This window comes from Clytia hemisphaerica, unplaced genomic scaffold, assembly GCF_902728285.1.
Source record: "Clytia hemisphaerica strain Z4C2 unplaced genomic scaffold, Clytia hemisphaerica genome assembly, whole genome shotgun sequence".
Classification (NCBI taxonomy): domain Eukaryota; kingdom Metazoa; phylum Cnidaria; class Hydrozoa; order Leptothecata; family Clytiidae; genus Clytia; species Clytia hemisphaerica.
In genome coordinates, this window is record NW_027103902.1 from 820,306 (window position 1) to 838,576 (window position 18,271).

At 34.4% G+C, this 18,271-nt stretch overlaps 1 protein-coding gene across 7 annotated transcripts; it reads left to right on the plus strand.

Annotated features, from left to right (window-relative positions):
• The first annotated feature begins 6,254 nt into the window (after positions 1-6,254).
• On the plus strand, positions 6,255-16,629 carry LOC136808956 (uncharacterized). Of its 7 annotated transcripts, XM_067065523.1 has the most exons (15): positions 6,255-6,351; positions 7,828-8,099; positions 10,816-10,936; positions 11,745-11,832; positions 12,230-12,301; positions 12,486-12,561; positions 12,814-12,891; positions 13,229-13,273; positions 13,378-13,440; positions 13,679-13,735; positions 14,004-14,172; positions 14,686-14,761; positions 15,164-15,235; positions 15,549-15,629; positions 15,875-16,629. In XM_067065523.1, the coding sequence occupies exons 4-15, from the start codon at positions 11,785-11,787 to the stop codon at positions 15,959-15,961; spliced, it is 924 nt and encodes a 307-aa protein (XP_066921624.1). In that variant the 5' UTR covers positions 6,255-6,351; positions 7,828-8,099; positions 10,816-10,936; positions 11,745-11,784; the 3' UTR covers positions 15,962-16,629. The 7 variants fall into 7 exon arrangements, with proteins under 7 accessions (XP_066921624.1, XP_066921625.1, XP_066921627.1 ...); XM_067065524.1 differs by lacking the exons at positions 6,255-6,351; positions 7,828-8,099; positions 10,816-10,936 and adding an exon at positions 10,963-11,234; XM_067065526.1 differs by lacking the exons at positions 6,255-6,351; positions 7,828-8,099; positions 10,816-10,936; positions 13,679-13,735 and having other exon boundaries at positions 11,241-11,832.
• The last annotated feature ends 1,642 nt before the right edge of the window (positions 16,630-18,271 follow it).

An 18,271-nucleotide genomic window follows, 5' to 3' on the forward strand; every position in this document is an offset into this window, starting at 1 on the left:
TTTTCTTTCTGAAACTCAAAAAAAAGTGACAAGAAAAACATATAGACATTTCCTTCATTTAAAACATCTCAAAACTGTCAACCTCCGTCCTAGTGTCAAGTATTCTTTTATAAGAAATCTGTTTTGAAAACTTGTTGTTTTTGTTCATGTTCTTAGAAAATGACATAAACTAGAATTTTAGCGTTTAGGTCAAAAGTGTTGAAAGCTTTTTTTATGAGAATGTCACAAATCTTTTTGTTAGGCTTTCGGATGTACTGTACTTTTGAAGTTTAGGAGCCTAAAAATCTTTTAGTAAAACATTCTTTTTATTATAAAATATTCTTTAGAGTTTGTAATCACTTAAAATAATCTTAATCAATATTCGTACAGTCTTCTTAAATTTGAGCGTTCTTATAAATGTTGTTCTTGAACGGCGAATTTCGCCGGTCCAAGGCACGAACAAAATTAAAATTTGCCGTTCGAAAAGTTTGGTTCGCCGCTTCAAGTACATAATCAATACACTGCACTTGCTAAAAATTTGTCGGCCTAGAATCTAGAAATCGCCAGAGTTAAGGCCGGTCTCTACTTACGCGCGCTGCGATCGCACCGTGTGGCTTCAATCCTTTTTGCTTGGAAAAAAGATTACGCACTCGAATAAAAAGTTGAATACATTTCATTTCATTACACGTCAGATCGTACCAATGGAATTGCTTCATTTTTCTTTTGACCAATAGCGTGGAAGCTTTGCTAGATAAAGTGCGATCGCAGCCTTTAATTTTTCATTCGCCAACCTTACCAAAAACAAAAAAAAAACAAAGAAAAAACAACTGCTATACTATACTATCAACCAAATCACTTCCACGTCAACCGAAAGATTGGGATAAAAATATGTTAAGATAATCCGCCGCACACGTGCTTAAGAATACTCTTGAATGATTGAGATACTGATATGAAACTTTCAACTTACATCAAAAGTGGAGAGATACAAGGAGAAACAGTTCATAAAGTTTATTCATAAAACAATGCAAAACCAACTTCTATTTTTGATATTATGACTATAGCTTCTGGAAGCTCGTACAATATTATTATATAGCATTTCCCTCCCGGGGGGGGGGGCACTTAGGCAAATTGGGTACGAAGACGTGTCAATGGTCAGGGTCCCTTTTTTAGGCCACTTTTCAGGGTGAATGTGGGAAAATTTTCTATTTTTGTTTTGACACGGGCCCAAATTTACCAAATATTCATATCGGACAGGGTTAATTTTCCAAACTCAAGCGGTACATCTCCGTCGGCTGTCAAGGTCAGTGCCCTCTCGGCCATTTTCCTTACAGCTAGCCAGCTAGTATGAGCCCATGATATCTCATATAAAACACTAGAGATCAAAGCTTTAAAAGTCAATCAAGTCCATCCTTTTGTCTCGCTTATCGCCGTGATAGTTGTTTGTTATGAATGACCAAATTATTAGGATCAAATTTGCCGTGGCTTGGACACCCCCTTCTCACAGACCCGCTGGGAACGCTTCCCACTGAAAAAATTTGCCAAAAAATCGTCCGCGACGGAAAATTAAATTCCAACTTTTGTCCCCACTAAAATAACCAAATAAACCAATCCTCGATTGCAAAATATTATGCTATTTTCCCCATCCCCACTGAATTATCTGACTTGAAAACAATAGGATTTAAATCCCCTCTCATAAAAATATAGGAATATCAATCCCCATCGAGTTTCAGTCCGTTATTTTCAACCCAACTGATGAAAAAAATCCTACCGGGTCTGTGAGAAGTGAGTGTGCTTGGAAAAGCTAGAGAAGCGCTACCTAGTGTTTCATATATTATGTGATACGAAGTTCCATCTCTTTTTCTAAAGGTGCGGGAGAGCTTTCCTAAAGTCACAGAAAGGGTTTTACTCCAAAGGGGTAAGGATTTTAAAAACAATTCGTAATAAAAATGGATTGTCAAAAGGGAGAAGTTGATTTATAAATGAGCGGTACATATCCCTGCATTATGTTAGTTTGTATGGTTTTTTTCTTACAGAAAATCTTTCGGAGTAGATGGCAAAATACAATTTTACAAAATTTTAAACAATGCAAAAAAACTCGTATAGAAAATCTATGCTAGAATTATAAACAGTTTTTCCGAAACCGAACTCGCATGTTTATGACTTGTTTACATCGATTCGAGTCCATTTTTCGAAAATTTGACAGATTGATTTTTCCATTGAATTAAACAAAGATTTTCTTGAACGAGGTCAACTTTAAACATTTTCGGAACTTGACTTTTACTGTATGAATTTGAGTCCATTTTTATGATCTGTTCAAAAACTGTCAATTTATTTTGATTGGGAGAGAGTTAGACTTATGAGACCTTTTTCAATGTTATACAATTATGTAAATGTTTGACAGAATTGATTGAAATCCAAGAAAGGCTAAGATCAACTTTGAACCCTATAGCAGAATTATGAAAAAGGTTGGAGCAGATCAGTTCATGCAATAAGAAAAAACTACACACTTTTATGAGAACAATTAAGCCGCCTTCAAGTCAATTAGTGAATTAAGAAAGCATATTGAGAACATTTTTAAGAACATTTAAGCCTGAAAATCACGAAACAAATTAAAAACAGCCAAGCACCAGCCAAAATTTATTGGTTCTTCTAAAGAGAAGAGTGTACAAAACAGATCGTACAACGTTTTTTCAACGTCCATTGAACGTCCATAAATCTTTGAATAGAATTAGAGTTTATTCTTGCAAAACTTATAAAGACTGTATAAGATATCTTTCGACTGAAAAACGACGTTCCTGTCAAAATGTCAATTGGATTATTAATTTTGTTGAAAATCTGAAATTTCAAAGTCCTTGTCCAAAAGTTACAGATCTTTTATCTGATCCATAACAAATTGTTTATGAAATTACAACAATTTTACAAGAAAAATGAGGCTCAAAAATGACACCAGTTACGAGACTATCTAAAACAATTTGAAAAAATATTTGTACGGTAATAGACAACATTTGTAATTACAAAGGCTTACTAAAGATTAAAACTATATGAAAATAAAAGGAAATTTTGAAAATGATAAAATTGGAAATCTTTGTTACAGCCAATCGGATGACGTTCTCTAATTGTGAGAGTGGCTTGTCCGGCTAAAAGTCCAAATAGGTACAGATACCATTAAATTTGAAAATCAGAATATAAAGTCGAAATAGTAACATGGTACACCAAACAAACATCAACCAAAACAAGACACAAGAGAAGACATTCAAAATAACAAAAACCCAAAACAGTAAAAAAATTGACACTTTTATGGCACTTCAATATCGGAGTGAAGTGAAACGTCAACGGTTCAAATAACACAGCCTTTTTGAATTTTGAAACAATTTTTTATAAGAATACAGTGAAACTGCCCAAAAACCTCCATTCATTGGTCAGACCTTAAAAAATTAATCCATTTACAATTCATTCACGCTTCAAAGTATCTTGAACGAAATTTCGACAAATCTTTCTTATCTCTATTTCATTAAAGCAAGATTTTAAAGACCTTAAAGGATTATTACCTTTGGGAATAGTTTCAAAAGGAGGCAAAAGTCATTGACAGCATCGAGTTTAAAGCCCCAAGGGATTAGAGATAACTCTTTTAAGAAAAATCGAAGTAAAGTCCATCACCAGATTTGCCACGGATGAAAAGAAGGAAACTGTTAGGTTCAATCCGTCATTCCAACAGCTGTGATCGTCATTTTTCATGCATGCATGATTCCACTCTAGCCATTTGGGCTTTAGACTCAATAGTTCTAAAGTTGTTATCATTGATCAATTGTTTTCTGTAATTGGTTAGGACGAAGTAAACGCTACTAATCTTCCTGGACAATCTATTTTTATCAATCAATTAACGAGTTGCGGATAACAGTCTATAAACCGGCAAGCCGTTTGAAGCGAGGGGACTTAAATTTTGGAAGAAAGTTCTCGCCAACCATGGGTTAGACGACGAAGAATATTTTACACTTTTTGCACATTCTAAACACCATAAAAGATAAAGACCTTAAAAAATATTTGGAATGCAAAAAGGTGAGGAGACCAAAATTTAACAAAGACCAAAATTTGACGGATCCCAAAATTTGACGGAACCCAAAATTTGACGGAGACCATGCTCCATATATTACTGTATATTATACCTTATAAAGACCATAAAAAGTACAGCAAGCATTTGATAAAATTGCTAGATTCCATAAACAAAAATTCAAGTTTTAGTTCTAACAAAGAAAGGGGCGACAATTTCTTTTGATTCAAGGGCTACCGCTCAAAGGCAACACGAGAGTGATTAAATTTCAAACAACAAAAAGATGTGAACGGGATTCTTTGTGTGATAACTTTCAACAGAGATAGAGTCAGTCAATCAGCAAGACACCATTAAGACTAAGATGTTGAGGATTTGATGCTTAAAGGTTTACTTGGGGAACACACTAAAGTTAAAAAAGAATCTTATTTGGATATCTAGCCTACCTAGGTGGATAAGTTTGGCGCGGGTTTATTTTGATGCGACGGTTGGCCAAAATGCGGTCGCATTTGGAAATCTTGGCGAAGATTTAACATAATCAAAATTTACATCAAAATAACTTAATCAAAACAAACAATAAGCATACATACAGTTAGAATGTTTTGGAATGATTTCAAATTCCTTTAAGGTTTTAAATTTGCCAAGTCAGCAAAATATCCACTCTTCAAGAATAAGCTGTGAGTAATTTTCGTCCAAAGAAAGAGTTGGACTAAAGGACCTTAAACTCTTTTAATAAAACTCGAATAAAGGATATCTCCCAAAATGCAAGTTACGTACTCTTAGGTTCCGAATAAACGGGGCCCCCGCTTGTTAATTTTTCGAAAACTTTCCAACCCCCGGACATTTTTAGGACCCCCGGGTTTTTAATTTTTAAGATTATTTTCAGCCGTCAAAGTGAAGGCCTCTTAGTATGCTAGTGCCTGATTTTAGCCGATATTTAAGTTATTTTTGTGTTTTTAGAAGTACAATTTCCAATCCCACCGGCAATTAGGACCCCCCCCCCCGTTTATTTCGAAAATACAAGTTACATAGTAGTAGGACTCAGGCTGATCAGAAAATGTTTGAAGGGATTCTAAGATATTTTGAGATCTTTGGTCTATAAATTCCATCGAAATGATTCTGAGCAAAACCTCCGAGCCTATGCTTTAATGTTTCCATCTGAAGACGAGAGAGCCAGATTACATGTACACACCCCTTCTCATATCGCTATAAACATTTTTGTTAAAAAATCTTCTGCCTTTCATCTCTGAAACATTCCTTATCTTTCGACGTGGTATAGAGCATTTCCAAAAGACATTACTCACAATACAACCGCTTTCTCAAAATTTCTAAGCCAATCAAAATACGAGCATAGAAAACTGTGCTAGGCCTCTCTTGGAGAACAAATCCCTTGCTGAAGGCATCATCATCATAAAAATTGTATTCAGCAATCAGATTTTCACTGCCAGGTTTCCAGGCTAAGAACCGGCAGGTTTCCAGGCTAAGAACTGTCATGTTTTCAAAAACAGAAAAATCGATTCAAAGAATTAACACCCTTCTTATAAAAGGTACTTTTTAAGTAATCAAAACTTAAGTAAAATGGCTCTAAAAACACACACACATATGAAAGTACAATAACAGAAAATATAAATATCCCATTTTAAAGAGTGACAAATGACCACATACAAACTAAGTGAAAGAAAAAAAGACATATGTATGGCATTTTAGAGTTGGAAAGAAAATTTAAAATATGTGACGTAGTGCTGTTGTGACGAAGAGAAAGACCCACGTGGGCAAATGGACAACCACCTTGGACCCGCTGTGGGATAACCTGAAACCAAATCTCATCTACATTGAGAAATTCCATTATCAATAACAATCTGATCATGTAGAGGTCTTTCGAGTTTTGCCAAAATTAAGTATGTGAAGAAAAATCCACCATTTTGGAAGCAAACGTTCGAAAAGGCGACTCTATGTCAAGCGAACGTTTGCTTCCATAATGGCGGGAGTAACGTAACTTAGTCAACTTGAAAACCTATAACTTTATCATTTTTTAGCTAGGAAAAACTATAGTGAAAACTTTGGACTTTCTTCAGGAATTCTTTCAAGTCGAAGTAATAAAAAATTTGCTAAAATAACACTTTCAGCCACTCACCCTTCAATAATCTTCCTTGTCAGTTAGAGAAATGATCTATTCCGCACTCGGAGAAATAGCCAATCAGATTTAAATAGGTGTGTCCTTGTCGGTCCGCATATCCCGTGAACAAACCAGACTGCTCAGTCGGCACTCACAGTACCAATATCCAATACAAATGCCCTTAACAAGATCAGTTGAACCCGACTGGAAGGTACGTTTCTTTCTGTTTAAAAATTTCTTCTTTTATAGAATGAAAATTACTAGTCGAAGCAGCTATCTGTAAATCTTTGATTGTCTGTAAGGGGCCATAGTGTGCAATGGGGGATTGGTTATCAAGGTCCCACCTAAAAATTCAGGTCCACTCTCGAGAAATTCCCACCTGAATGTTGAATTTCCAACGACATTCTGGTCTGCCGACGCACACCCGACAGTCGGGTGCTGCTGTCGGTGTTTTGTGGGGTGCTAGAATTTCTAAATTTTCAAAAACACCCGACATCGCTCCATAGGCCTTTGACAGAAACTTTTGCTGTTTTCCATCCACCTGCTATACTTTTATACAGTAGTTTGCCCGTGTTGTCCACGTCGCGCCGTCCATTTCCAGAAGATCTCAATCGAATGGCATCGACGATCGAACCAGTCAAACCAAATGGAACGCAATCGACCGATTGAAATTCGATTGTCGAACGCAATCAAATCTCAATCGAACGTCAAAATTCTGGATAATAGTCGATTGGTTCGATTGTTGTTCGACTGGTTCGATTGTTGTTGTTTGATTGTCGTTGTTGTCGGGAAACGTTGCCTGGTTCAGAAGGGTATTGTTGATCGGACCATACTGCTTTCTAACCGTCAAAACAAAGATGGCTGCATAAAATAGACAATCAACTCTAGACGATCTCAATCGAAAGCAATCGAACGCAATTGAACATAAATCGAACGCACAATCCAATATCAATCCAATCTGAAAATTGCGGTAATATTCGATTGAGATTTGATTGCGTTCGACAATCGAATTTCAATCGGTTGATTGCGTTCCATTTGGTTCGACTGGTTCTATCGTCGATTCCGTTCGATTGAGATCTGGCCATTTGTTGGGTGCTATTAAAGCGTCCAATATTAACCACCCGACAATGAACACCCAACTGTTGGGTGTAAAAGTTTCTTACTTAAAGCACCCGACTATTGGGTGCGTCGGCAGAGTCGTACTTTTTAATGTTCCCCACCTAAAATAAAAGGATTGATTTTAATGAAACATGAAATTTAGACAATTGTTTTTGCATTTTGATAGCCAGAGTGTCAGGTGTGATGTCTAACCTCCTTTCAAAAAGTTTTCACTACACTTATACAGGTGCTTGATATCAAACAAACCTTTGTTGTGGTGTGTTACGGCTCGTTTTATTGCTGTGCTAAATATAGGCTATTTTCCATATATGGTCAATTTGCCACAGTGAGCGTTTGCGTTAAATGAATAAAAAAATGGCACCAGTTGAATCACTAGTCAAGTCACATCACTGCTCTTTCAAATGCTCTGCTGTGATTTCACTTGAACATATTTTAGTTGTAATTAAATTTCATTTCTGAATGATGCAATATTGATTGGTCAGCATCAGATGTCTGAGTGGTTTGATCAGCCAGGGTGGGGTTGGAATATTGACTGTATTTTATATTGTTCACCTTTATTTACTTCCAGGTGATGTCATTTGAACCTTATTGAACTGATTTTTGTAATTGGACCATCAAATTCTTTTGAACGCTTGGGAACGACAGATGGTCAACTACCGAACCAGATCGAACACCTATCGAACTTTACCGCAAAAACCTCTTGATTGATTCGATTTAGTTGTATTACAATTAGGATATTAAAAATTAATTGTAATTGATGTGATTGCGTGATCAGAGGTGCCGCTGAAAGCCTCATGCTTCAACATGTAGGGCAGAAAACAATCATAATCTGGATTTCAGGTGATCAAAATCAAACACATCGAACTGCGATTGAATCTGATTGAATAAATATCGAACCAATCGAACTGTTATCAGATTACTATCGAACAGTAATGTGCTGTTCCAGTTTTAGCTTATTATCCTCTAGTGGACATGGAATTTCCTTAGCAAAAAGTTTAGAAAAAGTTGCAAAATTTCTGTTGTAAAATCCCAAAAATTCCTAAAAATTCATGGAATTCCGATACTTCGGCCACAAAATTGGGTGAAATTTATGGAATTCTGATATCTTTTGCTTAAAAGTTGGCTGAAGTTACTTAACAAATGTGATTTTTAAAATTTGTGTCATCCACTAGGGGATAATATGCTTTTTTTCTGCAACAGCCCAATGGAACTTTACCAGAATTTCTTGGTTCAATTACTCTTCAATTTGGTTTCGTAATTATGTGGCGAAAATGGGCCTACCTACAGGCCTAATGTTGTATAAAAATACAGTTAGCTAGATTGAAATGAACACCTACCGTGAAGTTGGGTAACTTGCATCAGTGGAGGCTAACATGCATAGCCCTCAAATGAATGACCTGGCTGGTCCTTAAAATACAAAGTTAAATCAAAACAAAAATGGTAGAGTAGAGCTGTGAGCTGAGCTGCGTAATTCATTTGTTTTGAAATTTTGCTGCTTTGATTGGTCAGTCATTTGAGGGCTATGCATGTTAGCCTCCAATGATGCAAGTTACCCACTTTCATGGTATCTTTCAAATACATTCCATAAAGTTCTATTAGTTAATGGTAAACAGTTTGATTGACATTGCCTGGTTACTTTTTTTGACAACAGTACAACAAAAAATTCTGATTTATGAATGTGAAATATACCAACTACTATGTAATGTAATTAGCAATTTATAATTCTGATAAACTTTAATTGATGTTTATATTGACAACCTTTGTCCTATCTTATTAAAAAGGCGCCGGGGTACAGTGCTCATCAACCTTGATTCCTGTACGGGAGACCAAAGTTTGATTCCCACTCATAACAGCATATGAACGAACCTTCAGCCAGGTCAACCCATGCCATGTGAGGGCAATTGAGTAGTCAGTCCAGGGTTGCTGACAGGATGCTTAATCGTGTTAACACAGTTACAAGAACAGGCTGAATAGCCTCCTGTAACTAAACCAAAAAGGAAAAAAAAGGAAAACATTTGACTAAATCCTGAAATTTATGTAATCCAGCCAACACCATGCTGCTAGAAAAGGTCCATTAAAATGATCAATATAGATACAATACAAATGCTTTTTTCAGATGAATCAAAAGTTTTTTGCTCTTTTTTAAAATTGATTAATTGGATGGCCTTGATTGGACTCAAATGCATAATCATAGTTGTTTGTCGTTCATCAATCCGTCCCACATCCGGCATTTGATTTTGATCTTTTTTTTTTAATTTATTTTTGGTGCACATCATCTTCTTGGCTGTTACTAAAACAAATGGCAGCAACCAATTTAATTCATATAATAGGATACATACAATAGGAATTATTAACTTGGATACAATTTTCCTTTCCTTCTCTTGTTTAAGGAGCTGTGGTATAGTGGTCATTGACCTTGGTTGTTACACAGGCGACTGAGGTTCGATTCCCACTCGCTGGGGTTTACTTGGCAAGTGAATGAACCTTCCCCCGGGTTAACCCATGCCATGTGAGGGGAATTGGGTAGTCAGTCCAAGGTGCTGACGGGGCGCTCATTGAAAGTGTCTATAGTTGCGAAAATAGGCCTTAAAGCCTCCTGCAACTCAACCAAATAAGAAAAGTATATCTCTTATTTACATTCAAAGACAGCTTCAGAAGGTAGTATCTTGTTGAAACTGTTGGGAAGTATAATAAATGGTTTGTCAGTCAGAAAGTAAAAATGGTTTGGAAATGTTTAGGATTTTTCAAGGTTTGAGTCTAGTTTTCCTTACATATATATAAGGATTATTTACCTATGTTTGAGGTAACTTTTATACGCTCTGGGTAATGATCATCAGCTCCTAATCCCAGACCATCCAAAGCAGTAATATCAATTAAACAGAATGTGTATTTAACCAAGTTCCATGAAATAATGATTGTTCTCTTGGTCAACTATTTTCAAATTACACAAATGATTTTGGTGAAGTTACCACTCAGAAGTTGCTAAAAGGCAATATCAGAGAAATCATTATGCAATTGATTTATGCATGACATTACTTTTATTAGGTTTTTTTGAAATTACAATTTTGTAAGTCAGGTTGTTTTGATCATACTTTTTGAATTGACCAGAAAATGTTATCAAACAATAACACACTGTGCAGCTACCCTGTTTGATTATGTCACCCTTAACCAGGAGGAAATATAGGAGTGAAAGAATCCCTTATTGCAAATAATTTGATCGAAAATAAAAGAAGATTTAAGTGGTCATTCACTTTCAGATTTTTCAGATAGGACCTTTTCGGATTCCTCGACTTAATTTCTTGGAAAACACTGAATCCTTTTAGTAAAGCAGCTCAGGTTCTATAAACAAAATTATACACTGTATAAAATTCTATATTATATTGGCAGTAAAGCTGACGTAGACCTACAGGCTAAGAAACAAAAAAGTAAAATGAGTACTGAGCAACGGTGTGACTTAATTCATAGTGAAATAGGAGGCAAATAGAGATTAAAGGACAAGGAATCCTTTGTAAGCCGTGCTTTTCTAGTTTACTTTCATTATTCTCTTACTTTTCAGGGATGCACGTGCATATAGTTGGACATGTCCCCGATAGTTTACCAACACAATTACCACCAAAAAAATTAATCACACTAAACAAAACAACCAAGGAGAATGTTATTCACGTAATCACAGCAATGTAAAAACTTGTTTACTTCAATATCGAACTATTTGCCTCATTACTTATTCGCACTGATGAAAATTTAGAGAATGATTTATTCCTTAACCATATCTTTATTACCAAAATAATTTTCTATATAATAGCTAAGGACACCATGTAATGACCTGATTTACTTTGAAAGCCTGCTCAAATAGTATTCTTTTCTAATTCAACATTATGTTTTCACCAAATTTATCCAACAATCAAGCAAAAATTATTAGGAAAAATCTATGCCCAGCGTAGGAAGAAACTTAAAAATATCAAAACCAAACAACTGGTAAGTCAAATCATTTTCGACATTTTTAAAAAGTTGGGAAAATGGTAATCGTCAATGCTTCATCAGTGTTTATTATTTCGCAGTATAACATTAACAAAGAAATGAAAAATTATGCGATGCTTTGCTTACCTTGATTTTTATTCACTTAAATTTAACTAGCTATAGCTACTTAGTGTGTCCTTTTAATCAAAAGCAACCATTCGATAGTCAACATTCAACCAATTGATAGTCAATAATCAATCAATGATTTGTCGAAAATCAAGTACTTCTTTTCTTTAATGACCACAAAATACATACAAATCAGAAAGTTTATACATCATATTTAATAAGTCATATTAATTTCGTTTTCAATCTTTTAAAATCGTACCGTGATGGCACGTTCTGACACAATCATAATAATTAGATATTCTTGCTGATTAATCTTTTTAACCTTCTAAAAGGAGTCAGTCATAAGGTATTTGGTTATATTTTGTAACATTGATCGGTTTCATTTCTCTTTTCTTGTTAAAGGAAACATACATAAAGGTTAAATATTAGGAATTGATAGATCATGTCAACCAAACGTAGAGGAAGCAATGGGCTTGATTGGAATAAAACTGTAAGTCCATAATTATATTGAAGTTTAACTAAATTATTTTTTGTTTCATCATCAGAATTTTCAGGCTGATTTTGGATTCTTACAAGATTGTTAGAGTATTTTTTATGGTTCTATTACTGTTTTCCTATTTCACTGCCTTGAATTGCAGTGTTGTGTTTTAAATAATTTAAAATAGAATCTCAGCAAATATATTTCATGCCAATTAACGAATTTGGATTGTATTTACTGGACAGCGGCCGATTTTTTAGGGACGCTGAAAGACGGGGCACCAAAAGGCGTCTGTGATTTCTAATTTTGGCGCCCCTTATCTTAAAATTAGCAGTTTTCACTGGTTTTCAGCCAAAAAGAAGGAAAATATCCAAAAATTGTAGTGTTTTGGCCATTTTATTCTTTTCAGGTAAAATTGATTGAATCCAAAAAGGATCGTAATCGCAGAAACCGAGATTACATAGAACAAGTAAAAACGAAGGTAAAAATGACGACAGCTTCAGTGACTCACTACTCAGAAGTTTTTTAGAAGGCATAGTTTCATTTATTTTAAAAATTTGTGTTACTTACCGAATTTTCTTACTCAGAAAAAAAGTACTCGTGTGGTTGTGGAGAAATTTTCCTAACCTTCTTTGATTTAAATTTATGTTAACTATTTTCGTCAGGCTCATGAATGGAATGTTTATTGCAAAACTACAGTTGGATTTGTTGCAATTTATGAGGAAAAAATACATTATAGTGGTAGGATTCAAACTCTTAACTTTTTACCGACTTGCTTAAATGGTTTGTGGACCGTGTCGTAAAATATTGCCTTTGTCAATCATCCGGCGTTTCATAAAAGAAAACAACAAAATTGTTCTACAACTTAAAGTTAAAACCTGACGGCAGATTGGGGGGGGGGGGCAGACGTCACCTCCTCTCGTTACATTAGCATTATCAAAATATGATTATAATTGTTTTATTTGAGCCAAGAATCCATTTTTCATTTCAAAGGTAATAATCAGTCAATGGTAAATTTTCTAAATGACGAACGAGTGCTGACGATTCTAAAGGAATATTGTACATTCACAGGTATTGTATTTGATCACTCTTGGTTATTTTTCTTTCCATTGAATTCTGGTGCTTTTTTACCTTTTCTATATTTAGAAGTAGAGTTATGAAAATGGCTTATGAGGATTGCTATGCATGGTAGAATTCTGACCGCTTTTGAAAATATTGGCTGGAAAAGGATTCTGACCGCTTTATTTGGGAAACTCTGCATATGTAAAATTCTTTATTGCCATTTTATATTTTCTTTAAAGTTTTGGCAAAATAAAAAGTTTTTTCATAGCAAAATAGTAATCATCAAATTTAGGATAGGAGAAAAGAAACGACTCCCTTGTAATATTACAATATTTCTACTAAACAGATAAGTTGGAAGTGAAGAAAGTTTCAAGAAAAACAAATATTTGTGGTATGAGTGGTTTTCTCTTTAAAATCTTTAAGCTTTCATATAATGTAATGTAATCCTTTTAGAATCCTTGAGTTAATCCATTTCTTGTAATAATTATATTCCAGCTACTAAAAAAGAAAGAAAAACAAAAAGGAAAACTGGAATAAATCACCATTCGACTGAAATAAGTAAATATGATTTATTGCAGAAAATGTTATCAGCAATTCACTTGAATAAGAATAAATTCCTTGTTATAATGACTGAAATTCAAAATAATTTCTATAATTTGTAGAGATAATTTGTACTTGCTCTGGAAACGTTAATAGGATGGGAAGTAGATTATCAAAGCTGGCAAGTAACAGATTTACATTTTGTAACTTCTCGTTGACAAACTGTAATCAAAACAATATTTGAATCCTATTTTAGCAAAAAAGAGAAAAGAAGAAAAGAAAGCTGAAGAAAATAGCTTTCACACTAAAACAAGTAAACAAACTTTCACCGCACATTTCGATAATTTATTAGGGTAAATTACCAAAAGGTTAATACGATAGATCTAACTAAAGAACTTTCTTGAAAATTGAAAAAATTTATTTCGTGGTTCAATCTACGAAGTTTTTCTATACTTTTTGATAAAAGGTATATATTTGCTTGTCACAGTTTTTCTTTGACACTCTATATTTTTTACTGAACAACCGATCCCTTTCCGATAAGATATCCCTCGTCCGTTATATTTGTTGATTGTTTGTTTTAGACTGCTGCAAAGACTTTTGTCTGAAACCAGTTAAACCGATATACTCCCAAACGTTTACTTGTGACAAGTGCCTCAAGACTTTTCATAGTAAATGTGTGGAGCTTGGGACGTCACAACCCCGATCATGTGGATGTCACTTAATCACACCTCTGATCGTAGAGCATAAACGGTAATTGTGTACCTCTGAGGCTTTTAAAAAGAAAAGGTTCCTGAGACTTTAATTATAATTTTAATTTCATATACGTGTTTATTTATGGTCAATCTTATAAATTTGACAACGGGGATATCTCCTCTCATAGTAAGGGCTATCATTAGACTGAGAGGGAAAGATTTCCTAAGGTCTCATCTCACAGCTGCATTTCCTGAAAAAGATTTTACAAGAGCGATAAGGGTAAATTTGTAAAAATTTTCTGCAAGGAAACTCAAATCAAGTCTCTGGTGTGACTATACCATCGCGTTTTTTTCTGATAAAAAAGCCCTGGTACCGAAAGGTGGAGGGGGGTTTACAAGGGGTTAAATGAAAATCTCTCTCAAAGTAGAAGAGGATAATTTTTATTGGATCGCCCTAAAGCTAGGAGACTATTAAGAATGAAAAATTGAAAAGTCATCATTTTAAAAAGCTAAAATTTAAATTTTATTTGCTGCAGTTGTATAACGAAAGTTTTGTGTTGATTTCAAACAGGCTATCTTGGTTGGAAGATCTCGCTGAGTTTAAAAAGAGATATTTAAGAACTCACCTTGAAAGCATAAAACACATAGTAAGTTACTAAAGTCTGTCTCAATATAAATATATAAATTGAATATTGTACTTCTAGGAAAGAAATGAGAATTATCATTGTTGTTGCTTTAGATATCTGGCTGGTTGACTTTCGTTTTTCTGAGTCAACCAGTGATCAACTGTGAGCTGTATTATTTTTGACTGAATAAGTTTTTTTGAAAATGGTGTTAGTGATAATGGTCAAAGTTTGAAAATTCATAAAAATGGTGATAATAGCACAATAGTAGAAGATTTCAAACAAATTTCACTTGATAATATTCTACTCGCAAATACCTTTTTAACGGTCAAAAAATCGCATTCTCATTCAAACAAATTCAATAGTTACAGCCATTCTTATATCTGGAAAGACTTTAGTAAAAGCATGTTTTGAATCCATTTCTAGATATTGCAACGTAATGATGGATATCATGAGTCCCTGTCCTTGAGCATATTACCATTGTTTAAACCATATATTGTAAGTATCAGGAAAAGACTATTTAAAATGCTTTTTTGCTTCTTGACAAACTGTTCCAAGGCACATCGAATGTTTTGGAAAGATTTCGAATAAAATAGACAGAATAGTTACATTCAATTTTCTATAATCTACATAATTGTTTTTCTTTACTTCAGGTTTTTTAATCCTGCTAAAAGTTCTGAGAAACCCTGAAATATTTCGATTATGTTTAATCACATCCACTTTGCTTGATTCATTTCTAAATTTTCGTACTTTTAACTCGATTTCGAACTCTTGGAACCTTTATCATAGCTGTGTATCTTTGTATTTTCAGATTGACTATGTAGAAGGTTCATTAAAGGAAGTGCTACCCGATGCAGATGCCAAATTATTAAAAGATTTTTTCCTTCCAGAGGTAAAGCAATACTTCAAGTTTTTCTTCACCTTTTATTTAAAACTTACAAGAAATAGTTTGGGTCTGAAAACTTTTTGTAGAAATAATGAGGAAATTGTAAATTAAGTTTTCGAGACAACTCCAAAGATTTTTTAAATTGTCGATTTTACCTAAAGAAAATTCCAGTAAATTCTTCGGGAAAAAATGTTTTGAAATACCCTACAACAGTTTACCACTCCACTGAGACTTATGCTTTTTACATTTAGCTGATGGTTCGCACGATATCAAAAGAGTGCAATTGTCCGGTGTTGGCTATTCGAAGGCTGCTACTGGAGAAGAATTCTGAGACTTGATACACTCTTTTTTTATAAGAATAATATAGATTTAGGATAAAGTATTCTAAAGAATTTGACAAAATCCAAGGTGAACTATGCTTAACGTATTCAAAAGCTCAGGCATTTTTGTTACAAATTGAATATACTCTATGTTCCATAAATGTGTCCCTGGGGGTATTCCTAGAGTTTAATTAAGATTTGGCCAATCTTAACCCTTATGTTCTTGTAGAAGCTATTCTTATAAAATTTGCGTGTAACATGATAAAGAAATATACTGTAGCCTATACCTTTAAGGTTATTTTTGATACTCAGTAATGCATTTGGCCCATTTACAATTTTACTCATTCTTGCTTCACTCAAACTGTTACTAACATCACCAATCTGCCTGTCTTGAAAAATTAAGTCAAAGTATTATATATATTCTAAATGGTAACATGATTTTATAAATTTAGACTGCAACTGTCCATACGACTACGACTGTTCTATTGTTATATAGAGTGTTCGATTTCCCGTTCTTTTATTTTTCTATAATCCTAAAATATAGAAATAATTATAATTATGACAAATAATTATTATAGATAATGTATATATAGATGTAAAAGATTTTAATATGTTATATTAGATTCGTGTTGAGTGAAGAAATGTGTGTATTTTCGCCATGTTAAACTTAAAAGTAGTTTAAAGTATCTCTACTCTATTATTTATTGTTCCATTGACATAAATATGGATATTTTCGCGTTGATTGTCAGCAATAACGTAATTAGTCTGAGACGAAGAACTTGCATTTCCATTTCGATAATTGGTAAACCATTTCTATTCTCTTAGCCCTATTCATACTAGGCTTTTAGGGGCGGTTCAGAACTAGGGGGGGGGGCTTTTCTTGTACCACCCCTTAACTATTGATCCAATTGGTCTTTTTAAATGAAATTTCCCACACATGATCCTTGTCATGTAAGGTAACTTTTGACAAAAAATTTTATTAATGACGTCAGTGAGCAAAAACCGCAAATTTCCTTTCTTCGTCAAAAAGGCTATTGTAAACTAACAAAGGCTTTATAAAAGAGTTCTCTGAGTTTAAAAGGCTTTTATACTAAATATTCAATAAATTACGGTTTGAACGAAAATCGAAAGGGGTGGGAATTTCTCTCCTATCAGTATTTTTCTTTTTTAGCCGATGTTTAGACCCTTGAGACTTCAATATGTCCCCGAAGACAATTTGCGAAGATGAAAATCGAAAGGGGTGGGAATTTCTCTCCTATCAGTATTTTTCTTTATTAGCAGATGTTTAGACCCTTGAGACTTCAACATGTCCCCAGAGACAATTTGTGGAAGAAGAAAATCGAAAGGCGTGGGAATTTCTCTCCCATCAGTAGTTTTCTTTATTAGCCGATGTTTAGACCTTCGAGACTTCAATATGTCCCCGAAGACAATTTGCGAAGATGAAAATCGAAAGGGGTAGGAATTTCTCTCCTATCAGTATTTTTCTTTATTAGCCGATGTTTAGACCCTCGAGACTTCAATATGTCCCCGAAGACAATTTGCGAAGATGAAAATCGAAAGGGGTGGGAATTTCTCTCCTATCAGTATTTTTCTTTATTAGCCGATGTTTAGACCCTCGAGACTTCAATATGTCCCCGAAGACAATTTGCGAAGATGAAAATCGAAAGGGGTGGGAATTTCTCTCCTATCAGTATTTTTCTTTATTAGCCGATGTTTAGACCCTTGAGACTTCAACATGTCCCCAGAGACAATTTGCGAAGATGAAAATCGAAAGGGGTGGGAATTTCTCTCCTATCAGTATTTTTCTTTTTTAGCCGATGTTTAGACCCTTGAGACTTCAATATGTCCCCAGAGACAATTTGTGGAAGAAGAAAATCGAAAGGGGTGGGAATTTCTCTCCTATCAGTATTTTTCTTTATTAGCCGATGTTTAGACCCTTAAGACTTCAATATGTCCCGAGAGACAATTTGTGGAAGAAGAAAATCGAAAGGGGTGGGAATTTCTCTCCTATCAGTATTTTTCTTTATTAGCCGATGTTTAGACCCTTGAGACTTCAATATGTCCCCAAGACAATTTGCGAAGATGAAAATCGAAAGGGGTGGGAATTTCTCTCCTATCAGTATTTTTCTTTATTAGCCGATGTTTAGACCCTTGAGACTTCAACATGTCCCCAGAGACAATTTGTGGAAGAAGAAAATCGAAAGGGGTGGGAATTTCTCTCCTATCAGTATTTTTCTTTATTAGCCGATGTTTAGACCCTTGAGACTTCAACATGTCCCCAGAGACAATTTGTGGAAGAAGAAAATCGAAAGGGGTGGGAATTTCTCT

Coding starts and splice junctions, on each gene's coding strand:
- LOC136808956 (XM_067065523.1), top strand. CDS start 11,785: ATGTCAACCAAACGTAGAGGAAGCAATGGGCTTGATTGGAATAAAACT. Junction 13,736..14,003: donor TAGCTTTCACACTAAAACAA/GTAAACAAACTT, acceptor TGTTTGTTTTAG/ACTGCTGCAAAGACTTTTGT. Junction 14,762..15,163: donor TTGAAAGCATAAAACACATA/GTAAGTTACTAA, acceptor ATCCATTTCTAG/ATATTGCAACGTAATGATGG.